Source organism: Marmota monax, unplaced genomic scaffold (assembly GCF_021218885.2).
Source record: "Marmota monax isolate L192 unplaced genomic scaffold, Marmota_monax_Labrador192_F-V1.1 WCK01_AAM20220418_F8-fsc00069, whole genome shotgun sequence".
Lineage (NCBI taxonomy): Eukaryota > Metazoa > Chordata > Mammalia > Rodentia > Sciuridae > Marmota > Marmota monax.
Genome location: NW_026695243.1, coordinates 8,085,954 through 8,108,713, shown reverse-complemented (window position 1 = coordinate 8,108,713; position 22,760 = coordinate 8,085,954). Strand labels below are relative to the sequence as shown.

General features: G+C 50.1%; 3 protein-coding genes across 6 annotated transcripts; all 3 read right to left on the bottom strand.

Moving 5' to 3' along the window:
* Nucleotides 1-703: 703 nt before the first annotated feature.
* On the bottom strand, nt 704-3,918 carry Rpp25l (ribonuclease P/MRP subunit p25 like). 2 transcript variants are annotated; one of them, XM_046457419.2, is made up of 2 exons: nt 2,899-3,918; nt 704-2,078 (listed from the first exon to the last, which is right to left on the bottom strand). In XM_046457419.2, exon 2 carries the CDS (start codon nt 2,040-2,042, stop codon nt 1,551-1,553), a length of 492 nt encoding a protein of 163 aa, XP_046313375.1. In that variant the 5' UTR covers nt 2,043-2,078; nt 2,899-3,918; the 3' UTR covers nt 704-1,550. The 2 variants fall into 2 exon arrangements, with proteins under 2 accessions (XP_046313375.1, XP_046313376.1); XM_046457420.2 differs by lacking the exon at nt 2,899-3,918 and adding an exon at nt 2,471-2,864.
* A 527-nt stretch (nt 3,919-4,445) lies between these two features.
* Dctn3 (dynactin subunit 3) lies at nt 4,446-12,389 on the bottom strand. 2 transcript variants are annotated; one of them, XM_046457417.2, is made up of 7 exons: nt 12,236-12,388; nt 10,522-10,606; nt 9,730-9,816; nt 6,811-6,894; nt 5,614-5,672; nt 4,956-5,015; nt 4,446-4,768 (listed from the first exon to the last, which is right to left on the bottom strand). In XM_046457417.2, the coding sequence occupies exons 1-7, from the start codon at nt 12,329-12,331 to the stop codon at nt 4,679-4,681; spliced, it is 561 nt and encodes a 186-aa protein (XP_046313373.1). In that variant the 5' UTR covers nt 12,332-12,388; the 3' UTR covers nt 4,446-4,678. The 2 variants fall into 2 exon arrangements, with proteins under 2 accessions (XP_046313373.1, XP_046313374.1); XM_046457418.2 differs by lacking the exon at nt 6,811-6,894 and having other exon boundaries at nt 12,236-12,389.
* Nucleotides 12,390-12,950: 561 nt separating this feature from the next.
* On the bottom strand, nt 12,951-21,023 carry Arid3c (AT-rich interaction domain 3C). Of its 2 annotated transcripts, XM_058578105.1 has the most exons (7): nt 19,546-21,023; nt 17,752-17,824; nt 15,681-15,864; nt 15,258-15,553; nt 14,203-14,385; nt 13,891-13,980; nt 12,951-13,433 (listed from the first exon to the last, which is right to left on the bottom strand). In XM_058578105.1, the coding sequence occupies exons 1-7, from the start codon at nt 19,930-19,932 to the stop codon at nt 13,333-13,335; spliced, it is 1,314 nt and encodes a 437-aa protein (XP_058434088.1). In that variant the 5' UTR covers nt 19,933-21,023; the 3' UTR covers nt 12,951-13,332. The 2 variants fall into 2 exon arrangements, with proteins under 2 accessions (XP_058434088.1, XP_046313328.1); XM_046457372.2 differs by lacking the exon at nt 13,891-13,980.
* Between the last annotated feature and the right edge of the window lie 1,737 nt (nt 21,024-22,760).

The following is a 22,760-nucleotide window of genomic DNA, read 5'->3' as shown; positions in this document are numbered from 1 at the left end:
ATTGGTTAAGAGCCCTTGGGTTTCATCCCTGGTACCAAAAAAAAGAAAAAGAAAACTCTTAATTAAGTGAAAGGAGAATAGACAGTGGCTATCAGCAAGACACTGAATCACTACAGCAGCCATAATCACCTTCGTGGGTATGTGAAATGCTTCATGACCCCATGCATTTGAAGGGACTGGTAGGGCAGCCAGAGGTTTCATCTCTCCTAATATTACCCACGAATTACCTGCCCCTCAAATAGGGTCCTCACATCACTCAGGACTCATCTATCTTGGAAAGCAAAGGATGCAGTATTTAAAGTTCTCACCACAGCCTACTGGCCTTAAGTTCTTGTCAACTCTCCTAACACCTTAATCCCACCTGCCTAGTACCAGGAAAATATTTCTACACCTCAAATATTTCTACATCCTACTATAATGTGAGCTCAGAAGAATCCCCAAATTTCTGCTTTCCTTATGCACACTCAGGCTGCTGGACACATTGGAGAAGATCTCAAGATCCATGGGAAACCCAACTGATTCAATTCTTGAGTCTACCACTACCCACAATCCTGCCCTAGTGTCCATAGCCTCCTGGCTACTAATACAATCTTTACTTCTCTCATCCCTGATCTCTCAGACCTGGAATGGAGCCCAGGCCATGGTGAGGTAGAAAAGGAATGGCAAAGGGTAAAAAGGCAAGGAAGAGACTTAGAGAAAGATGTGGGACCGAGGCATTTTTTTTTAAGACAGGAAAGAACATATTTACAAACTGAGTCAATTATAATAGCAGTTAACATTTATATAGCACTAGCTGCCCAAGTGTCATCTAAGTATCAAATATTTATATCTCTTTATTTAATCCTCAAAACAACCCCATGAGGTAAACACTATCATTCCCCATTTTGTGGATGAGAACACTAAAGCACAGAAGAGTAACTTGTCCAAGATCACAAGGCAGTAAATTTCAAATGGTAGAACCAGGATTCAAATCCAGACAGGCTGGTGCCTGGGTCCATGATCCCACTGTAACATATGCTGCAGAAGGGGAGAAACCTCTGAGCTTGCAGAATTCCTGAATGAGCCCAAAGCAGGTGGCAAACAGCCAACCATGGGCCTACACAGATTCAGGTCACTGCTTGAAGATTCTTATTCACTAGATCCAACACTATCCTGAGCCTATTCTTTCTCTGTATCCAGCCTATTAGCTCTCAGGGGGCAAAAGATAGGGACTCCTATTCCTTTACTCCCACTTCCACACAGCAGGCTAAGGTTCATCTGACAAATGGGCAGAACTTTTATTTCCTAACTCTAGACCTCCATTAGAAGGCAGGTCAAATGTACTGTAGGCTGAAGGCAAAGCCCTTTTCAAACAATCCAGAAATCAGCAGAGACCCCCATACATGGTGTTCTTCATAGCAGTCCCTTCCAATAGGCCAGAGGGAAGGGGCAGTAGGACTTCTGTGGACCCAAGCTGTGTTGGGAATGTTGAGCAGTCACAAGGGGGTCTCAGAAAAGGCACAGCCATCTCAGATGTTCAGACCTAGAGAACAGCCTGGTTCAGCAGGTCTTCAGGGCCGGTTGTCTCGAGGCCTTCTTCGGGGTCGGGGGCCACAACTGGAGCTGGGAATGGAGCCCAGGCCAGGGGGTGCTCCTGGGGGCTGGTAGCCACACTCACTAGGGTCCAGAGGGTCCCGGCTGAGCAGTACCCACACTGCAGGCACATTGCGACGTACTGTGAGGGGGTCTAAACCTGTATCAGGTGAAGTTGGGACCCAGCTGTCTTCAGTCTGCAGGAAACGCAGTTTGGTGAGCTGGTGCAGACCTGGAACTCGACGCTTGACAATCTCGGCGCAGCTGACAGCTTTCCCTGCAGCACGGCCAGAACCTGAGAACACCACATGCCGTGCACTGCCCCCCTCCAATCGACCCAGTGCAAGTCCCAGCAGGTTTCGAATTTTGCTGCCATCTCGGACCCGCATCTCCAGGGTGTCAGGAGGTAGCTGGGGCATTGGGGAAGGTGCTGGAAGCTCTACAGAGCCAGCTTTCCGGTAGTGCTCCATCCTGCTTGCTGTGTTGTCTGTGACTCTCACTGCCCACTGCAGAGAAGTATCAGATGAGTGGTAGGCAATGTGCTCCCCAGCCATTCTCCATCACTCTCTCCACCCCTCTTCAGGATAATGCCCTTTTTCTCATCCCAGACTTCCCAGGAACAGTGTCACATCCTCTCACTCCCAAGCTTTTAAGACCAGGAACCATGTCTACTTCATCTTGGGAAGAGGCTTACCCCTTACACGCCCTCCCCCTCCTCTAGACAGCATCACAATACACCCCTCTCCCTCAGCAAATCTGGAGTCCCCGGAGACAGGACCAAATTTCCAAGCATTGGGTTCTTTGGGCCAGGACTAGAGCCCATTATCCAAGCCATGAGGACTAGTAGGGAGCCCCAACCCCATTCTGGGTTTCTTAAGGCAGGGCCCAGAACTCTTACCGTGGCTCTCTAAAAACAAGACCGAGAGCTCCTATCAGGGTTCTTCAAGTACAGGGAGAGGCAGTCCCTTCATTTTGTTCTCCTTGAGAACAGGGCCAAGCCCCTTTGCCCCAGGTTTCCCGGGACACAGCAAAAGCTCTTACCCAATGCTTCCCAAAACAGAGTCAACATTTTCTCTGGGATCCCTAGGATAGGGCTAAGCAGCCTTTGCCCCCAAATTATCAGGGTCGATCTACATCAACCCAGTGTAGTCAGAAACTCTGGGGCAGAGGCTCGAGAGGAGGGCTGCGCGGGCCACTCCGGGCCAGCTTTGGCCGTCTCCGTTGCCACGGGCCGCTTCCAGGTCCCGCGGGCCACTGCAGCTAGGGAGCAGGCGTCCTCTCGGGCTACCTCCAAGCGTCGCCACCCTGCTGGTACCTGGACCTCACCTCAGCAGACTCAGGGGGATCCCGCCTGATCCTCGCAGCGCCGCCAAGATGGCGTGCGGGCCGGGTGCGCGCTGAGACCGCGGGCCGCGCACGCCGAACGCGGGCGGAGCCTGGGGGAAACCGGGGAGGAGCTTGGACCCGCTGAGGGAGCGGAGCTAGGACTTGATGACAGGGAACAGAGGCGCACGGTCTCCGCAGTTAAATCCCGGGCAGGGGCACTCCAATGGGGCCATGAGGTCCCTGAACAGGAGGGGAGGAGCCATCTGAGGAGTCCTGCGTTTGAAGACAAGGGATTCAGGAGACAAGATGGGAGGGAGGGCATTACCTGTTGGACCCCGAGGAAGCCGAGGTGACGCAGGCGAACGAGTTTCAGTTGGCCACTTATGCAGTTGCGCGGGAGACAACCTCAGTTACCGAGTGCTGAGCTTCGACTCATCCTGTGAGCACTGGCGAATTATGGGTTTTGTCAGGGGTTAGTCGAACCACAGATTGTGTAGAGCTCACTTGCGGCAGCCGAGGGTAGTGTGTGAGGTGGGAATGCAGTCGGCGTGACCCTAGGAAGGGGCTGTACCGCATACAGCCCATACCAGCCTCATAGGGCTCCTGGCCATGGGGACCCAGAGGCGTGTCCACAGAGCCTAGTCAATGCCCGGCGCCTAGTAGGCGTTCAAATATTTATTCGATGATTTTTTGAACTAATGAACCACAGAAATTGCAGTGGGGATGGAGAAAAGTTTAAGTTGGGAGATACTGGTGGGTAGTTATGGTGAAGAGTTGGTGACTGTTTGAATGGAGAAGTAGTCTAGAATGATGCCAGGTTTCAGAACAGTTTGAACACTCTGAGTATCAGGAGCAGGGAGACCACATTGGTAGGGGGTGGTCAACAGACAGTTGGTAAGCAATCTGGAGCCAAATCACTCCCTGAGACCACAAGGAGGCAGCACTTAGCGGAGTGTGGTGCCCATTTCAGTTTCTCCTAGCTCTTTCACAACATGCTCCCTTACCCCACCTTCCCAACTGCCCCTCCCCAACCTAAAACTTCCTGCATACAAATCTCCTGGGCTCTCCCAAGCGGTTAATGGCACCGCACAAACTCCCAAGAGAGAAATTTCAAGGTTTCTCTCTGCATTTGCACATATTGCTCCCTTGGCTTGGAAAGTCCCTGCATTGACACCCACCAGGGCTGCCTGTTTCATAGCTTATTCTTTGTGCAGAAAAGGACCCTATGCCCACCTGGTAGCATTGCCCATTTGCTTGACTATCTCCCTAATAGCCTGTGCTCTACCTGTATCCTCTCTACCTGATGGCATATAACTTTTAAAGGGTACTTGGTAAATAAAGGATAAATGGATGCACAAAGGAATGTCCCATTCACATCGATCAAATGAGAGCCTTCATCTTCAGAGCTCTACACCTCCCAGAAAGCCAGATTAAGATAGAACAGTTTCCAATTTTCAACCACCAGGGAGGTTGACAGCTCTACCTTCCACCACCCCCACCCTCACCACCAAGCCCATCCTAGACCAGAAGCTGGCACACTCCTCCAGTAATCTCTACAATTTATTTATTATCACTGGAATAAATACATTGATGGGGGGGGTGTGTGCAAACCATAACTGCCAGATAACCTAATCTCTGTCCTTAGAACCCCACCTGGGTGCAGACAGGTGGTCCTTAAATTTCTCAAATACAAAGCTGCCTCTGCCTTGTTATAAAGACAGTTTGGCACAGGGCCCTGAAGCCTGGCTGCCCTGGCTAGCCCTGTGATGGGGAGCAGCTGTCATTCTTCTGCTGGCTTCACTTGCTTGGCAGCTTCTAGTTGGCAAAGCAGCTCATCCCACTGCACGAACTGCTTAGAAAGAAGCATTGTCTGGTCACAGGTCAAGGAGATAACAGGAGTCTTATTGAGGGAGTGATTTTGCATCTGCCAAAAGACGTTGGGATGGGGAAGCAGGGAACAGACAGGCTAATTGGGATGGGAGGAGAGAGCTAGAGGTGGGACACAAGAATAGAGCTTGGGGAGAGTACCCCGGGGTCTAGCTGAGCAGAAAGGATACAATCTTGTTGTATTCCTCCAGGAGAGCCTTGGACTCCTCAGTGATCTCCACACATTTGTCCTATAGGGCCAAAGTGGCAGAGAAAGGATATGGGCAAAGTCCCATCTCTCACTAAACTTACTCCCCACAAAGCCTAATGAAGGTGAATGCTTACACCCAGAACCAAAGGAGCAAAAGGCTAAAGGGGCACTTTCAGGCCCCAGGATGGGTGCCTTAACAGAAGTCCAGAGATTTATGTAAGGGGAAGTGGGCCACACACTTAGGAAAACATTCTGTCTAGTATATGTCTTCTCCTTCTGAACCCTCTTTGAACTTGAAACTAAGAACTGGGGATAGAAAGAAGAGAGAGAGGAGAAGAGGAGAGAGAAAAAGAGAGGGAGAGCATCCTCCACCTATAATCAAGGACATACCATTCTCAGGAATTCTTGGGTACCTCCCAATTTCAACCTTGTTTCAAAATAGTCCTACACTGGGAGGCAGGAGGCCTGGATGTAGCCCTAGGCAAGTCCCTCCCCCACTCTAAGGCATATGGGAAATAAAGGATAAACCTCCAAAGTATCAAGAGGAGGGCCTGAGGCCTGCTTCCCCAGATGAGAGGAGTGTGGATGACAGGCCTTACCATCTCTACTTTCCCTTTCAGTCCTCTCTCCTCTCATACCTGCTGCTGGATGTGGATCTGGGCCAAGTGCTGTAGGCGGGCAGCATGCTCAGGAACGGCTGTAAAACACATTGCACACTATCCAATGATGCTTGTGCCCTCCCCCGGGACTGCTCAATAGTCTATTAGGTCTTCGGCAGGATTAGAGTATTGAGTGGAGAAGCTAAACAAACGCCAGGCTTCATCGACCACTGTAGCTGGAGGTGGGGGGGGGGGCGCTCCCTGCCTGACCCAGTCTTATTACAGGACCCATAGGGAAGGGGAAAAACAGGTGCCAAGGAGAACACAAAATTTTGGGGTCCCCAATGTTGCCCCCTACCACTTAAATGCTGTGAATATGACCTGGTAAAGATATCCTTTTTGTTTGTTTTTGGTGTTGGGGATTGAACCCAAGAGTGCTTTACTACTAATACATTCACAGTCCTTTTTATTTTGATTTAAGACAGGGTCTCACTAAGTTGCTAATAGTCTCGCTAAAGTTGTTGAGGCTCACCTCAAACCTGCAATCCTCGTGCTTCAGCCTCCTAAGTGCCACCATGCCTGGCAAAGAGAGCTTTGTCTATCATAGGACCTGTCCCTTTGCTCTCAGCCCAGAAGCCCAGGTCTGTTTTTTGGGAACAGGGATCCAGCAGGTGAGCTAAGGAGGAATGCCAATTCCCTAAACTGGCCAACTGGAATCTAACACCCAGAGCCTTGACCACTATGTTGGGACAGCAGCTTAAGGCTGTCAAGATACTTAGTAGGTAGCTGATCAGGAGCGGGAGGGGGAGCTGGAAAAAATACCTCCTGAGACAGACAAGATGGATATCTGGATTCAATTAAAGCCACTGTCTGCTTGTCAAATGCCAGGACCAGGGACTCTCTCAGCAGTGCAGCAGGAAGAATTCATATAACTAGCAGGGGCTCTGACAGTTAAATCAGGGCTCTACAGCAAACTGAAGAGAGATACCAAGGAGTGGGGTAATAAGCAAAGTTGGAGGCTGCTAAAGTATCTGCCCAAACTGCCTCAGGTCATGAAACGAGGCTGTCTACTCTGAGAATTTTAATCCTAGTAGAGGTGGCAAGTACCCCTAGGGTGGGGTACTTGGATAAGGAGTGGACCCAGACTGAGCCCAAGGAGTCTAAGGCATAGGCAAGTCTTGCTCATCCACCCACCTCCCCAAGCAAAACAGTGGAACTGAAATCCCGAAGAAGTACCTTTGATGGGAGCACTGTCCAACATGGGTACCAGGTTGTCCACCTGCTCCAGGAGTGCAACTTGGGAGAGTATAAACTGCTCCTCTAAAGTATAAAGAGAAGACAGTGGAATTGAAGCAACCCCAGCACTGCTACTTCAATGCAAGAGGCCAAGCATCTGACAGGAGTCAGAGTTGCTGCCCAATCCTACCCAATGCTCCCCTTCTCTAGGTGCATATTGCCCCCACCTTTCCTGGATGTCTTGTCTGACCTATCTTGAGCCCAAGGAGACTTTTGACCTCTCCAAATCCCTCCTTTCTTTAAGTTTTAACTCCAAAGCCTTTTTTTTTTTTTTTTTTTTTTGAGGTACTAGGAATTAAATGGGGGAATAAGCCATGGGCTACACTATAACTGAGCTATATCCTAGCCCTTTTCTATTATTTTATTATTTTATTTATTTTATTTTTGGGTACCGGGGATTGAAGTCAGGGGCACTTAATCATTGAGCCACATCCCCAGCCCTATTTTGTATTTTATTTAGAGACAAGGTATCACTGAGTTGCTTAGCACCTCGCTTTTGCTGAGGCTGGCTTTGAACTCATGATCCTCCTGCCTTGGCCTCCCAAGCCACTGGGATTATAGGCATGAACCATCATGCCTGGTAGCCCTTTTCTATTTTTTGAGACAGGTCTTACCAAGTTGTCAAGGCTGGCCTTGAACTTGAAATTCTCCTGCCTCAGCCTCCTAAATCACTGGGATTACAGGTTCCCAGGCCTCTTCTTCTAGCCTCCTAACAACTCAGTGCCTCCTAGGTCATAGAAGACAAAGTACTTCAGACTTGGGTCACCATGCCAAAGGTCCCCAGGAAAGTATAGAAGAACAGACACGTGACAGACTATACCAGGCAAGATCTGCTCAGTTTCTCAGAGACAGAGATAATACAAATGGCAAGAGAGCAGGGACAGCAATGGAAGAGGCTAGTGAGAAAATAGGACCTGAGCTGGGCTCTGTATACACAGAGGGGTTCAATGGACTGAAATCCACGGAGTAGGAAGGCATTCAAGAGTGAGGACTGTAGCTGGGCAGTGGTGTACAACTGTAATCCCAGTGCTCTGGAGGCTGAGGCAAAAGTATTGCAAGTTTGAGGTCAGCCTGGGCAATTTAGTAAGATCCTGTCTCAAAATAAAGATATAGGACAGGTGTGGTGGCTCATGCCTGTATCCCAGTGGCTCTAGAGAGGCTAAGGCAGGGGATCATGAGTTCAAGGTCAGCTTCAGCAATTTAGTGAGGACCAAAGCAACTCAAGGACACCCAGTCTCTAACTAAAATATTAACAACACCCTGTCTCTAAATAAAAGGGCTGGGACAATGTGGCTCAGTGGTTAAGCATCCCTGGGTTCAATCCCTGGTACCCCCCCAAAAAAACATAAAAGGGCTTGGGGGCTTGGGGGGTATACTCAGTGGCAAACTGCCCTGGGTTAAATCTCTAATATCACCAAAAAAAAAAAAAAAGAAAGAAAGAAAGGAAAGTGAGCACTGTTACATGCAAATGACTAGAGGCAGGAGTGCTTGACATTAAGGGAAAAAGAATTCAATTAGGGCTGGGGTTGTGGCTCAGTGGTAGAGCACTCGCTTAACACATGCAAGGTACTGGGTTCAATCCTCAGCACCACATAAAAAATAAATAAATAAAGGTATTGTGTCCAACTACAATTAAAAAGAAAAAAAAAAAAAGAATTCAGTTAGCTGAACTGAAAAAGGCAGAGCACAAAAAACAGAGCTGGATGACAGGACAGGCCCTATAGACTAGAAGACCTTGAATGGCAGGCTAAAAGATTAGGATTTTATGCTAGCAAGGAGAGGAGACACTGAATTTGAAGCAGGCAACTGACTTGCTGGAAATGTGTTATGAAGATGAGACTGGACTAAAGCAAGAAGATGATTTGGGAGATTGTGTAACTTCTCGCATGTGACTAGATTTACACCCCCTGAGGCAGTGTCATAGGAAGAGAGGGAGAGAGGCTAGGGTAAGAGTCAGTGCAAAGGAAGATCTCCTGAACCATGGAAATTGCTCAGGAGCCCTTTGGGAATTCTAACAGCCCTTTCATCACAGGTGTCCTTCCTTACCTAGACCTCAGTGTTACATTACCCACCTAGGTTACAAACTCAGGTCCCTAGAATAGGGATTGCCTCCTCTTGCTCTTATTGTGCCCTGGTTCACCATTGTTTGTCTCTCATCCAGGATAATGCCTGGATCCACAGCAGATAATCATTGAATGTCTTCTCTCTCTCTCTCTCTCTCTCTCAGTGGTGGGCAGTGGGATGGGGTAGGGGGAACAGAGTTTCACTATGTTGCCTAGGCTGACCTTGAATTCACAATCCTCCAGCCTTAGCCTCTTGAGTAGCTAGGACTACAGGTGCTTGCTACCATGCCCAGCTGAATATGTTCTAGATGAATGAACAAACACAGGTGCTCAGAAAATCCTAGCTGTGTAGTGGATGACTGATATTTCTGCCTAGAATTCTGAAATACTGGAGATTTTTCACATGAAAGAAAAATGTTGAAACTCATACCAGTATTCTCCCTTTTCCTGAATAACAATGGTCCTGCCCCCATTTTTTCCTTAGGAGATCCTCTATCCAGTGAGCAGAATGAGGATTCGGAAGGAAAATTCTAGGGATAGGCCATTGATAGAACACTGAGTAACTCCCGCTGTGGCTGGCACCATGGCCTGCAGCTGGCCCAGAGGTACACTGCATTCAGTGCCTACTACTGGATCCACAGATCACCTCAGGCTTTAGTTCAGAACCAGGCCCAAATCCCAGAGAGCAGTCTCTGAACTGTACCATGTCAAGATGGGTGAGGGAGACTCTCTCTATGCCCCATATCCCCCACAACCCACATCCTCAGATGCATGTACACACATAGTCCAGCATTACCTGCTAAGATGAATTGCAACTTAGTGGCATCAGGTATGGCAATGCGGTCAATGTACTCAGGATCCAGGTATTTGATCAGGTCTTCAACTAGAAAAGTAGGAAGATGAAAAATAGACATGGTGGGGAAATAGAACTCTGTCTTATAAAGTAATTTTGGGTGTGGTCATCCTTGGAGAGAGCTTTGAAAGATGAGCTGACACCTATAGTGTTGCATCAGGAGCATCTACCAAGTCCCCTATTCCTCTTCCCTGTTTCTCCACTCTTCCTACCTGCTGGCTGACCTCAGAGTCTAGAGCTGGAAACACAACTGCTGCCACCATTCACGGGTCCCTAGCACTGCCACTGATCCTTAGCAAGGGTGGAAGGTTCCTTTCTTCCTTAATGCCTAGACAAGCCAGGGTTTGTTTTGATTTCTAGTTACTGAGCAGGTTACTAGCTGTAACAGAACATAAAAGGCTTGGTTGAACCAAGGCTGGGATTCTCAGTGCCTCATTTCTTTCCTTCTCTTATCCTCATCTAAAGAAAATTCATATACTCTTTCCCTCCTTTACCAAGGGAAGCTTTCAGTAAGAGGTCTCATCACAAAACTTAAGACCCTGGCATGGGCTTGAGATTTATTCATAAGGAAGAAAAGCACACCGCAATTCACCAATTTGGCAGGGAAACATCTTCACATTTTTTCTGTCTTCAAAGAATTACTCTAGTGACCTGCTGGCTGAAGGACCAGGGTCAGGTTCCAGGAAGCACAGGGATGGAAAGTAGAGCAAGTAGGGACCCTGTGGAAGCACTTACTCTTTTTGTACAGAATCTTCACCCTCTCCCTTTTACTGGCAATGTTCCCCAAAGCCACCTGCACCTTGACCAGACCATCAGCCACCTGTAAGGGGAATGGAAGTTAATTGAAAAATATACCACCTGGCTCAAGGCTTGGAAGAAGTAAAGAACCCTCATTCTCCCAGACTCCAAAACCTCTGAGTCCCAGTAATCTAGTTTGGTCCCCTTCTTTTGAAGATGAAGCCCAGCTTCAGGGAATCCTTAATGGGAAAGGAAAAGAATCATAAATTTCTTGGGGAGTTTCAAGTCTGTTTCAGTAGACAATTAACTACTTTAGAGTTTATACAGAACCAGCATATATTACATATTCCCTGGTTCCTAAATCCTTGGGCATGAGAGATGCAAAATCTTCTCCAGGCTGTCATTATCTCATGCCTGGATGACTGTACGAGCTGCTGGAGTGACCGGCCTATCTCTAGCCCCATCCTCTCCACATCAACTCTAGTGTGGAGAATGGAAGATCATAGAAGACATCTAGGATCCCAAAGATGCTTCAATCCCTGTATTAGGGCATATATAAAAGAATCAGGTTGGGGAGAGGTAGAGTACAGTTAAGAGCATATGGACTGAGTTTGAGATGTCTGTTGATTATTCAAATGGAAAAGTGTGGAAGACAAATGGATGTTAAATCAGGTTCTCAGAACAGAAATTTTAACCAGAGATACACATTTGAGACATAATGGCAAGTAAGGAGTAAATGAAACTATAGGAGTGAATTGGCCCACCTAGGATTTAAGGGTAGAAGGTGAGAAGTTTCACTATTCACTGGTTAAATAGAGGAGGCAACTATGGAAGTGAATGAGCTCACCCAGGTTTTAGGGTTTGAGTACAGAATGCTAATATTCTAGGGTCAAATATGTGGGTAGGCAAATAAGACTGAAAACAACAGCCAAAGAGATAGAAGAAATATCAGGCAGGCTAGAGTCATAGACGCCAAAGACAGAGAGTTAATTTTTTAAGTTTGGGGAGTTAATTTTCAAATGGGAAAACAATCTGCTGGTGATGACCAATTCCACAAGCCGTACAAACAGCACTATTTATGATGCACTTAGTTCCAGAATATCCTGGCAGTGAACCAGAAGTTATTCAGTAATTGGGTTTCCAATTGTAGAAAAAAGGATTAGAGGGCAACTGGCTCTCACACTTGTCAAAATTTAATCACTGGTGTGGAGTGCCGACCAGCATCTGAACACCCAGTACCCAAACCCTGACACTTCTATTCTTGCCCTTCTCAGACCGCCACCTCTCACCCCTTATCCACCTCTGCTGGGCCTCCTTTGGCGTCCCATGGACCTCTACCTGCACAATTCATTTAGCATCTAACTACGGAGGGCTCCGGGATGGCACTTCTATTGTGGACTTCAACTCCTATTGAAACTCTCATTAGCTTCTCGAAGGTGTCAGGTCTCCCCAACTAGCCTGCAAGGACAGTGGCGGAGTCTTAGTTACACTTGTCACTGAGCCCATCTCAAAAAGACGTACTTATCCTCAGAGCCCACCATGGGAATGAACCCTGAGGGTACGAGAGGCTTCAGAATGTCCCGGACCTTTGTTATTTCAAAGGCTGGACTGTGGACCACAGGACTGGAGTCGTTGCATCCATCCAGAGTGCCGGACCAGTGGACTGCTCTTGCCCTGCCGCAGAAACGGACCACCGGACCGGAGCTCTCACCTTACGCGTGCCGCGCGCCCCGCTCGGCCCGTACACCCAGCGCTCCAGCTCCTCTACTCGGGCCTGTAGCCGCTGCACGTCCGTCAGAGCCTCCATCGCCACTACCGCCCCACCTCAGCAGCGGAAGACTCAGAGGGTGGGACGTCCGCCCAAGGAGGAAGGCTGGCCAATCCGAGTGCACGGATGGCCCTGTGTGCAGGAAGTGACGCCTTGATCCAGACATTCAATGCCAGAAGTGACCAGACCGGCAGGTAAAAGATGTCAAAAGCTGTCTAGTTACCTTGGTGACGCTATCTCACCGGTCCCTTCCCTGGCTTCCAGCGCCTGGTTATCAAGACTTTTCCTTTCTTCTTCTAATTTCATACCAAAGACTTTTCCCCCACCCCTTTCCCTAAGGTTGTACATATAAATATACCCACTGTTCCGCGATAGGTCCATTCCCATAGACAACTCAGTAGGAGGGCTCATGGACTTTTAAAAGTCCATGAAACTTTTAATATTCAAGAGACTAAGTGACTTGCCCAAGGCCGGACAGCACTATTGTAAAAGAATCGGGATTTGAACTCGAGCAGTCTGATTCAATGCTCTTCTGTTCTCACGGAGTTTTGCTATTCTGCCTTCTCCTCAGAGCCCCCCTCCCCCATCTAATGCTGCCTGTGTAGCACATCCTTCCTCCCCCCCACCCCCATTCAGACCAAACAAGAAGAGGAAGTACTGGAGTGGGAGGGAGCACAACTTTATTAGGAAATGTAACCTGAGGGACATCTTCAACAACACCCAATCCAACCCTTCACCTGGCTCCTGAAAGGCTATGTGCCAAAGATGATATTGACACAAAGGGCATATGACAAGATTATGGGGGTTGCTTCTGGAAGAATCCTTTGGTAGATGCTGCTGGAATTGACTAAGGAGGTGGTGCCCTCCTTTTACAATGAGGTAGATGGAACGTCAAAAGAAAACCTTTTGGCATGGAGGTGGGGTGTGGTCATCTCCCAGGGCTGGGTCCCAGAGTGAGCATCCTGAAAGAATCAAGGCAGAAGGGTGCCTCCTCCCCCCTCAGCAATGGAGCTGGGACTCTTAGTTCTGAATAGGAGCTCTCAGGGCAAGGTGCTGGAAGGGTGCCCAGTAGAAGGTGGGGGTGCAGGGTTGGTTGGGCCCTGGGAAGCTGGCACAGGCTGGCGGCGAGCAAAGAGAACACCTGGCAAAGGGGTGAGGAAATGGCAAAAAGCAAACACAAGCAGGAGAGGGTGGGACACAGAAACAGAAAGGAACAAAAGTAAGTGTCTTGATTGCTAGAGCACCACACACATACCCTTGTCACAAACCAATGAGGACAAGTCCCTCTGGTCAGTGAGAAACTCCTATGCCAATGCAGATACCCTCAAACAGGTAAAAAAGAAATATTGACACTAATACATAGGCCCATGACAAGGCAGATATCCCATGATCACCACGCCACAGAGGCCATGCCTTGGACCCCATGCCATAAACACACCCTTGAAACCATGCCAGTGTAGCAATCCCCTGAACCCCATGTTACCATGCAAGTTCAGCTATCCCTGAACCTCATGCTAGTAGAGAAAAATTTAAAACCCCCATGCTAGTCTAAATACCCCTGACTCCATGCCAGTGTAGACAACCTACAGTACCCATACCAGTGTAGACCACCCCGTTGATCTCTAGCGCCATGTTGATACTGCTGATGCCACTGCCTGCCAGATTGAGGGGCCCATCCAGCCGCTCTTCTGTCCAGGAGGGGGAGTAGTCACATTTCAGGGAATCAGATTTCAGACTTAGAAGTCCCCCATTTCTATAGATGGCCCACATTTCACTTTAGCCCCCATACCTGTAATCACACTTGTCTATAGAGGGAATTGGCTGCCCACCTTCAATACCTATCAGGTCATGGGTCTATCTTCCCTCAGTGCATAGGACTGAAGACCCCTCATCAATAAGCCCTTCCTCACCCCTCAAGGGAACTTTGCTGCGGGGCAGGAAACTGGGGGGTGCACTGGGTCGAGGTGGGTCCATAGGGCTCATTAGCACAGCCCTCTTCTCTGGAGGCTCCTCTGTTGCCAACTTCTCCCGTGCTGGTCCCAAGGCAAGGCCCACAGGTAGTTGCAGATGAGGGGTTGGAATTCCACTCTCCTCTGGAAGAACAAGTCATTACCTCCTCAGGACCAAGCAATGTGGTTCTTCCCCAAGTCTGGGACCAAGAGAGGTCATCCAAGCTCAAAGCGCCAACTTCAATCTCTCTTCCCATCCAGAACTTCAGGCTAGAGGCTGGGGTATGGTGTCAAGCCCAAAGGGCCAATATATAGTTTTGGGTTGGTTTAAGAGAATTTGGGAGACTTTCTTGTTCTTGGTTGTCAAATAATCCAAGACATAAGGAGGCAGACCACATGCAAACAGGAGTCCTGGGTGCATAGGGGTGGAATGAAGCTGCTATGGATAAAGCTGCTATGGACCTTTTCCTGAGCTTGGTACCTGGTACACCGGGTTAAGCTTGGAGTCAAGGCTTTATTGACTCCAAACCTCAGGACTTCTATACCTTAGCAATACTCAAACCTCAGAGCCCAGTCAAGTCTTGTTGCTCCCAAATTGCAATGCCTCCCAGACCTCAGGATCCCTACTATTTCTTTTTTTCTTTCTTAAAATATTTTTAGTTGTTGATGGACACAATACCTTTATTTTATTTATTTATTTTATGTGGTGCTGAGGATGGAACCCAGTGCCTCACACATGCAAGGCAAGTGCTCTACCACTGAACCACAACCCCAGCCCCCACTATTGATTTATTTATTTACCTATTCTATTTGGACTGAGGCGTGCTTTTCCACTAAGCTACATCCCCAGCCATTTTTATTTTTTATGTTGACCATTTATGTTGCTAAATGGTCTTGCTGCCTTTGAACTTGCAACCCGTGTCCCGCAAAATCCTTTCATTAATGTTTCCTACATCTCAGAGCACGCATAGACCTCAAAACCACCCCGCCCCCAAAGCCTCCTGGGTTCCTCTCACCTTTCTTAATAGGGCTGGGACTCAGCTGGGCGCAAGCAAGCGCTGGTAGGCCAGAGGCGGAACCCTGGGCGGGTCCGGAACCAGGGCCGGAGAGAGGCGCGGGCGGGGCTGGGCCAGGGCCAGAGGCGGGGCCGGGAGCGCCCCTAGCGGGTGGCCCTGCTAAGGTGAAGAGCGGAGCTGCGGTGTAAGCTTGGCGACGGCCCTCGCGCCGATTGCTGTCTATGGCGGCCTGGAGTTCCCCCGGGGAGCTGAGCGCCCGCGTCTCGCACTCGTACGGGTACAGGTACTTCATGTACCTAGAGGCGGATCGGGGCAGGGAAGGGAGGCTGGGCCCAGCCGGTCAAGTCCCACACCGCGCCGCCCTCCACATCCTCTCCCCCTACCCTGCGTGCCCTTCCCTTTCGCCAGCACCCCAGGCCTCACTGGGTGCGGAGAGTGAAGGCGGCTGAGGTGATGGTGGTGGGCAAACTGAGGCCCCGCGTGACCTCCCGCCACACTTTTCGGTTGATGACTTCCACCAGGCCGCCCTTAGCGGTCACCAGGCGAAACAGCGCATACAGATCCAGCACCTGCTTCGCCATGATGGGCACACGATTCACTGGTGTCCCTGATGGGGAGTAGGCAGAGAGTCAGAACACCAAGTAGGCCCTGTCTGAGGGCATCCCTGGGGACTGAGGGAGTTGAGTGCCTGCGCTAGGCTTAGAGAGGGAAGGCAGAGGGATAGGGAGGTAGGATTACAGGCAGAGCCCCCAGATCCTCCAGAGCCTCTATCGTAGCAGGAAGGACAGGAGTCTAGACCAGGGGTCAGCAAACTTATTCTGTAAAGGGCCAGATAGTAAATATTTCAGGCTTTGCAGGCCAATAGATCTCTGTCACAACTAGTCAACTCTACAATTGTAGTCTGAAAGCAGCCTTGGAGAATACCTACTAGAGAATGGGTGCAAATGTGTTCCAATAAAACTTTATTTGCAGGCTCTGAAATTTGAGTTCCACAAGCTACAAATGTTATTCCTTTTTTAATTCTATTTTCCAAATAGGTTTAAAAAAAGAAAGAAAGAAAACCATTATATCTCGAAGGCAACTGGATTTGGCCTGAAAGCTTTAGTTTGCCCGTCAATCCCCGGGGTAGACTGTAGGAAGGACTAGGGAAGAGCTGAATTCCCTTAAACAGCAGCCCCCAATGGCTACCCAAGGCTGAGGTGGAGGGGAGCGGGGGTGGAGAACCATGGCAGGTGGAAAAGAATCAGTTCCTGCCTGGGCCCCGCCAACTCTGCAGCCAGCGCCACCCCCGCCAGCCAGTCCTGACAAAAGGGCCTGTCTACGCTGAGCGATGGGCCCCAGTTAATTCCTTACCGATCCCGTCCCCCCTCCACCGCCGCCTTTGGACCCGAACAATTAGCTGCGGCCTGATTAATGGGGGGAAATTATCGGCCCTGCGGGACCGCCCTCCCCCACTCCCCACCCCACAACCGGGCAGCCCAGAAGAGGGAAGCAGGGACTTAAAAGGAGGCAGAGCTGGGGGTGTGGGTAGTGCTGGGATCAGCTCAGACTATCCCACCCCATTCTCAGCGTAGAGAAGGCCCCAAGGAAGAGGTAGAGAGGGGACACTGGGACCAGAATAACCAGTGTTCCCTGGGGAGCAAGAGGTCCTTGGACCCCACCAAGTGTCCCTGGGAAGGACAGAAAGGGACGCTGGGCCTGGGTGGTGGTCCAGGGAGACTTGGACCAGCAGCTGCACTAAGGGAAGGGGGGGCTGCAGTGCAGCCAGTTAATTAGCGGCTTATCAGGCTGCGCTCTGAGTGAGTTAATTAGCTTTGTAGAGAGAGATAATGAGTCAGTGTTCAGTCCCATGAATCTGGGGAGAAGCTGAAGTGATGAACTGCGGCCCACCCTGATCCCCTCCTGGACCCTTCTTGCATTATTTCTTCCAGCTCTGGAAAGGAATTCCTTCTCTGCCAACTTCCCATACTTACATGGTCCCCCAGCCCACCCCTTGGGAAGTCCTTCCTTGCCAACTTCCCATACTTACATGGTCCCCCAGCCCACCCCTTGGGAAGTCCTTCCTTCAGTCTAATCCTAGTCCTTCCTGCTACAGAGCACATGGGGAATTCCCTGACTGAAGCAGGGGAAAACTGAGAAAGACAAGGTTGGAGGAACTGGCCCCCTACTATAGAGAATTAAGGCATTACCAACCCTCTAGTACTGGGACCCCACCCCACCCCAAGCCAGTCACCCATCAGTTCCTCCTCCCACCCTCCCAATTGATTCCACACTCATTAAGCTGCCAGTGGGCTGGTGACTAATTAATCCTGGGGTGGAGAAGGGGGGCAGGGTCAGAGGTTAAAGACACTATTGAAGGCCTAAAGGACAGGTACTGCCAACCCTAGGCCCCTGCTGGGAGGACCCCACCTGGGGACTACATCCTGGTGTCTCCCTTCCTCAAACCTGGTAAATGGGGGCAATTCTAAGTCCTTCCCTGCATCACCTCACTCACCCCTCTTCTGCATGAAGCTAAACAGGTCATCCAGAAATTCCTTCCTCTTGGGGTCTGCATCAAGTTCATACAACTGGGAAAGGACCAGGGTCACTCTTTAGCTCCACAGAACCCCCTCCCCTGGGACCCCAATTCAGGTTGTACCCTGAACAAGAGTCCCTAGCTGAAGGGGTAAGTTGGGCCTGAATATGGACCCCCTGGTATTAGGCCCATCCCAGGGGTAGGTAGGGGTGCCTTTTTCTAAAATACACAGACCCATCCTGGCTAATGGTGCTCTGGGCATCTCAAAACACTCATAGGGAAATTATAGGGAAGAGGGGAAGCAGGAAGAAGCTCGGGCTGCTTATCCTGTCCTCGGAGAGGACATTCCCTAGGAAAGAAGCCAGACTAGGTTTGTGTTCCACTCTGAGGAAACTGCTGTGTGTCTGAGGATCATTCATTCTCATTCATGTGCAAGGCCCTCATGCTGTTCACATCCTTGTGTTCCTGGGTTTGTGTTGTGTAAAAGGCAGGAAGGATGCTCAGGGACTCCTGGATTGACCTTCTGGCCTGAGCTTCCAGAGGCAGTTACCCTGCCTACTGAGGAAGCTGCCACAGAGGCACTGGCCAAGTGCCACAGGACCCGAGGGGTTAAGGGATGAGGGACCTACCAGTCATCCTTCTAATTCCTAGTCACCTAGACCCCGTCCCAAACATCACCTCTCAAATCTAAGAAGAGCAATTCCCAAAGTAATAGTCATTGACCCAGAATAACAGTCCCTGAGTAACACCTATAGGTAACACTCCATCCCCCAATAAGAACTTTCAGAGAAAAGATCACCCATGAGTAACAAAACCTGGAGAGTCTCATGCCCACAACACAGAGCCCTGGTCTTAGATGAATAGCTATAAATAATATTCACACTCTCCAAGTAATAAGTCCCAGAGTAACAGTCACGAGGGCCATATCTCTGGAGTAACAGGACCCCGAATAACACATTCTTACACTAATGCCACAGAGTTCTAGCCACAGATGAAGACATCTAGAAAACATTGAAGACCAACAAACACCCTGCAAGTAATGCTGCCAGAATAGCACACCTGGAGTCACAGACCTGAGTAACACCTTCATAGTGACAGCCTGGACTAGTATCCTTAGAATAAAACCCAGAGGGTTTCTCAGGGAGAAAGAACCTTGAATTAAGGTCATGTGAGTAAGTCTTGCCATTCTCAGCTGCATAGCGGCCTTTTAGTCACACTGTAGCTGTAGTGGCCAACACAGACTGGGAACTATCATCCATGAAGTTTAGGCCAGGTAGAACATTTGGATGGGAGAGTGGTGTGATAGGAAAGAGGAGGGGTGTACCAGCCTGCCAAGGGAGTGGCAATATCTATTCTGCCTCCAAAGACAGAGGGAAATGGTATGGGACACTCCTACTGGCCCTGGTGACTTGATGTGTGAAAGAGTAGGTAGAATGGTGCGGTACAGGAATTCCCAAGCCCAGAACCCTCTCCCTTAAAGCCCTCTACACCTCCCACCTTTCTTATGGACTCACTAATGGCTTCCAATTTGTCAGTCTCCGTGTTTTGGGGTGTCTTTGCATCTCTTAGAATTGTTTTAGTGCACTTTCCACATATCTGAGTGTCTTTCCCACCCTGTCTATCCCCCAGTCTTGTCTCTCTCTCTCTCTCTCTCTCTCTCTCTGCCTTTCCTTCCTTTAGAGGGTGTTGGGGATGGAGGGACTACTGATCACCCGGCTCTGCTTTTGCCCAGAGGGAAGGAAGAGGGGAACCCTTACAGTGAGGGAATCCTACCTGCTTGAACTGTTCCTCATAGGTCCACTCGTGGGGATGGGGTCCAAGGGGCTGGCTGGAAGGTGAGCTGGGGCCCTGGGCCCTTGGACAACTCTCATCAGTTGCCTCCTGCTCTGCTCCAGCTTCCTCCCCCTCCTCATCCTCTTCAGCATCCTCCTCTTCATCAGCCCCAATTTCCCCTAAGGCCCCCTCTGGAGCCTGCAGGGTCTGGGGACTAGGAAAGGGAGGTCGGGATGGCAGCGGTGGATGTGGAGGAACCAAGGGCCCCACCCCTTGGGCCAGACGAGCAGCCTGCTGTCTCTGCAGGACCTCCATTACAGCTTCCAGGCGCAGTCCCCCTGCTGGGGTCGGCCCTGCTACCAGGCGGGGCCCAGAGGAAAGGGCCATCTGTGGGGGAGGGAATTATGGGTGCTGGGCCTTGCTGCCCTACACCCCCCCAACACAAGGGAGGTGGTCATGGATTCAGGGACATGCAGGGGGTCTTAAAAAAAAAATAAAGACAGAGCTTTCCCAGAGATGTACAGAGACAGAGATAGAAAAAACAGGAGATACAGAGACCAGACCCAGGGAGTAAGAAATAGCCATGACTGAGGACAGGGAGAGGCTAAGCAAATCATAGAGGGTGACAAGGACCAAGGGAGATAGAGGAGAGGGGAAGAGAGATATGAGAGGGGGTGGGGAGATTGATTGAATATAACAGAGATACACAGATAGAGATGGAGATGGGACAAGGAGAGACTGAAGTGGACCTGAGAGAGACCAAGATGGAGAGAGACAGAGATTAGACAGAAACATAGATGGGAAAAGATGAGATTGATAGACATTGGGTAGAATGACATTGGGTAAGAGAGAAGAACAAGAAATAAAGGATGTAAGTGACAGGCAGTCCAGATAGAGACAGAGACAGAGTGAATCCAATAGAGACAGGTTGAGAGAGATAAGGAAAGACCGACGACGCAGCAGAAGACAGACAGAAGAGAGGTAATAGAAAGAGATGGGGCGAGACACAGAGACGGAGAGACTGGGACAGGCAAAAACAGACTGAAATAGGGCAGGCAAAGGACAAGAATCAAGCAGGTGCAGGAACAGAGGGCGGTGGGGGCAGTGATTGGGAGCGGGACGAGACCGGACGGGCAGGAGGTGGCGGAGTCACTGCGCCCAGCTCTCTGGCTCCCGGCACCCGACAGCCGACAGCCGCACTCACCGGCCTGGCGCGGCCCGCTGCCCCGGGTGTCTCCACGGCGGTCCCTCTGCTCCGCCCGCCTCGGGGGCGGCCCCTGCTTTCGCTTGGTTCCTGGCTCAGGGTCCCCGCCGCCGTGCGCTCTTGCCGTCCTGCGCTTCTCTGGCAGTGGCGCGCTCACTCGCGGCAGATCTGCTGGCTGCGGTCGCGGGGGCGGGACCCGAGCCCGGAAGGCGGGCGGGGATGCAGCGGGGAGAGGCCCCTGTGGGCTCTGCTTCTCTCAACCCCCCAACAGGTGTCTCCCACCTTCCTTACAGCCAGACTCCGGGGGAGGGGCGCTGGAGAGCCATGGGAAATCGGGAGCATGAGGTGTCCACGGTCGCTGGACTCTGGACTAGGACCCCGCCCCACCTCACCAAGACACCCGACACCCATACTCAGTGCCGGGCATGCACACACAAACAGCCGCTTTCACACACCAACACACCTGTCATAAGTTCAGGCACACAGCTGCTCAATTTTACACACTGGGTTCCATGGCACTACAGCGTCGGAGACCTGGGCTGGCTGTGATCACTAGGTGAATCATTCTGCGGGATACTGGGGTGAGTGTTGAGCCTGGCCAGAACAGAAGCTTCTTCTCCTGCTCTGTCCACATGCTGTCCTCAACTGCATGCATGATGCAGTTTACACACAGGTGTGCATATGGCGATGTATCCACACCTATGTACTACCACACTCGGAAGTCTTTGAGCTGCCTATGCACCTGCAGCAAGGTATAAGCACCACATGCAACTACACAACTACATACAGTTCTGTCTTTTAAAAAATTTCTTGACATTCTATTATATATTTCCAAAGGTGCACAGGAGAAGAATTAAGAGTATAATGAGCCCCAGGCACTCATCATTTGTTTGTTTCACAAGGGATCAGCATTTTGCCCACTTTCACACACATTCTCCACTTGTGTGTTCCTGACACCCAAATCTCTATTTCCCCTCAGTCAATTGCTTTGGTCCCACCCTACCCCAACTATCCACCAGATGCGGTTCCTTTATTGGGGTTCCTAGGTGCCAGGCCATGATTTCTCTGAGCAGCTTGGACCCTATTCCTCTGGGGCACCACCCCTATACTTTTCCAGTTTTATTCGGTGCCCAAGGAGACCTCTACCTACCAAAGGCATGATGACCATCCTAAGGTGAGGGAATAGTAGGTGTCTGAAAGGGTGAAACATAGTATGGGTATGCAGTACCAAGGACCATTCTCAATGAGGTCCCTGGGTGACCTCATATCCAGTGAGGCCCATATGCCCAGGGCCATGATTCCTTTAGAGGGCAGGAATCTAGGAATGACCTTGTCTTTGCTCCTCCCTCCCGCTCTTCAAATCAGTCCACTCATCTCAGCCTCAGCTTGCCCCAGCCCAGACCATCGGTTCTTCTTACCAGGATCTATGTTGGATGCTTGCTTTCCTCCTTCTCTGCAGCCCAGATCTAAGTCCTTGCTCTCTATGGAAAATTCCACCACTTCCCCATAGGAGTTGGCTATGATTTCTCCTGAGGTAGAGCCAAATCTCCTTCTCTGCCCACTCACCCTTATGCTGGGCCCACAGAGGGGAGAACTGGTGAATGCAGAGGCCAATAATCATGCCCTCCTCATTTTGTAGATGACTAGAAGGCAGAGCTTAGAAATCCATGGAACTCCAGTGTCCAGCTTGCTTCTCTTTTCCCCAGCTTCCCAGGGCTGCTCACAATTTCTAGAGAGATAGATAAGTTTTCTCTTGAAAAGGTAGGAACTTGCTTAGGGAAATTCAGTTCTGAGGGTTTGGAGATTGCTTTTTGCAGAGTTTGGGTTGTGGGAGGAATGGAACTGAGCAGCTACCCCTTTCCCTTCAAAATAAAAAGTATCAAGCAAAATAAACACACCTTTGTGGTCTGAGCTGGGAGGGCTACAACTGGGAAGGGTTAAGGGGAAGGAATAAGCCTGAATAGAACCTGGTTTTTCTCTCTTCATCTGTGAAAAGGAAAGGCTGCCTCTC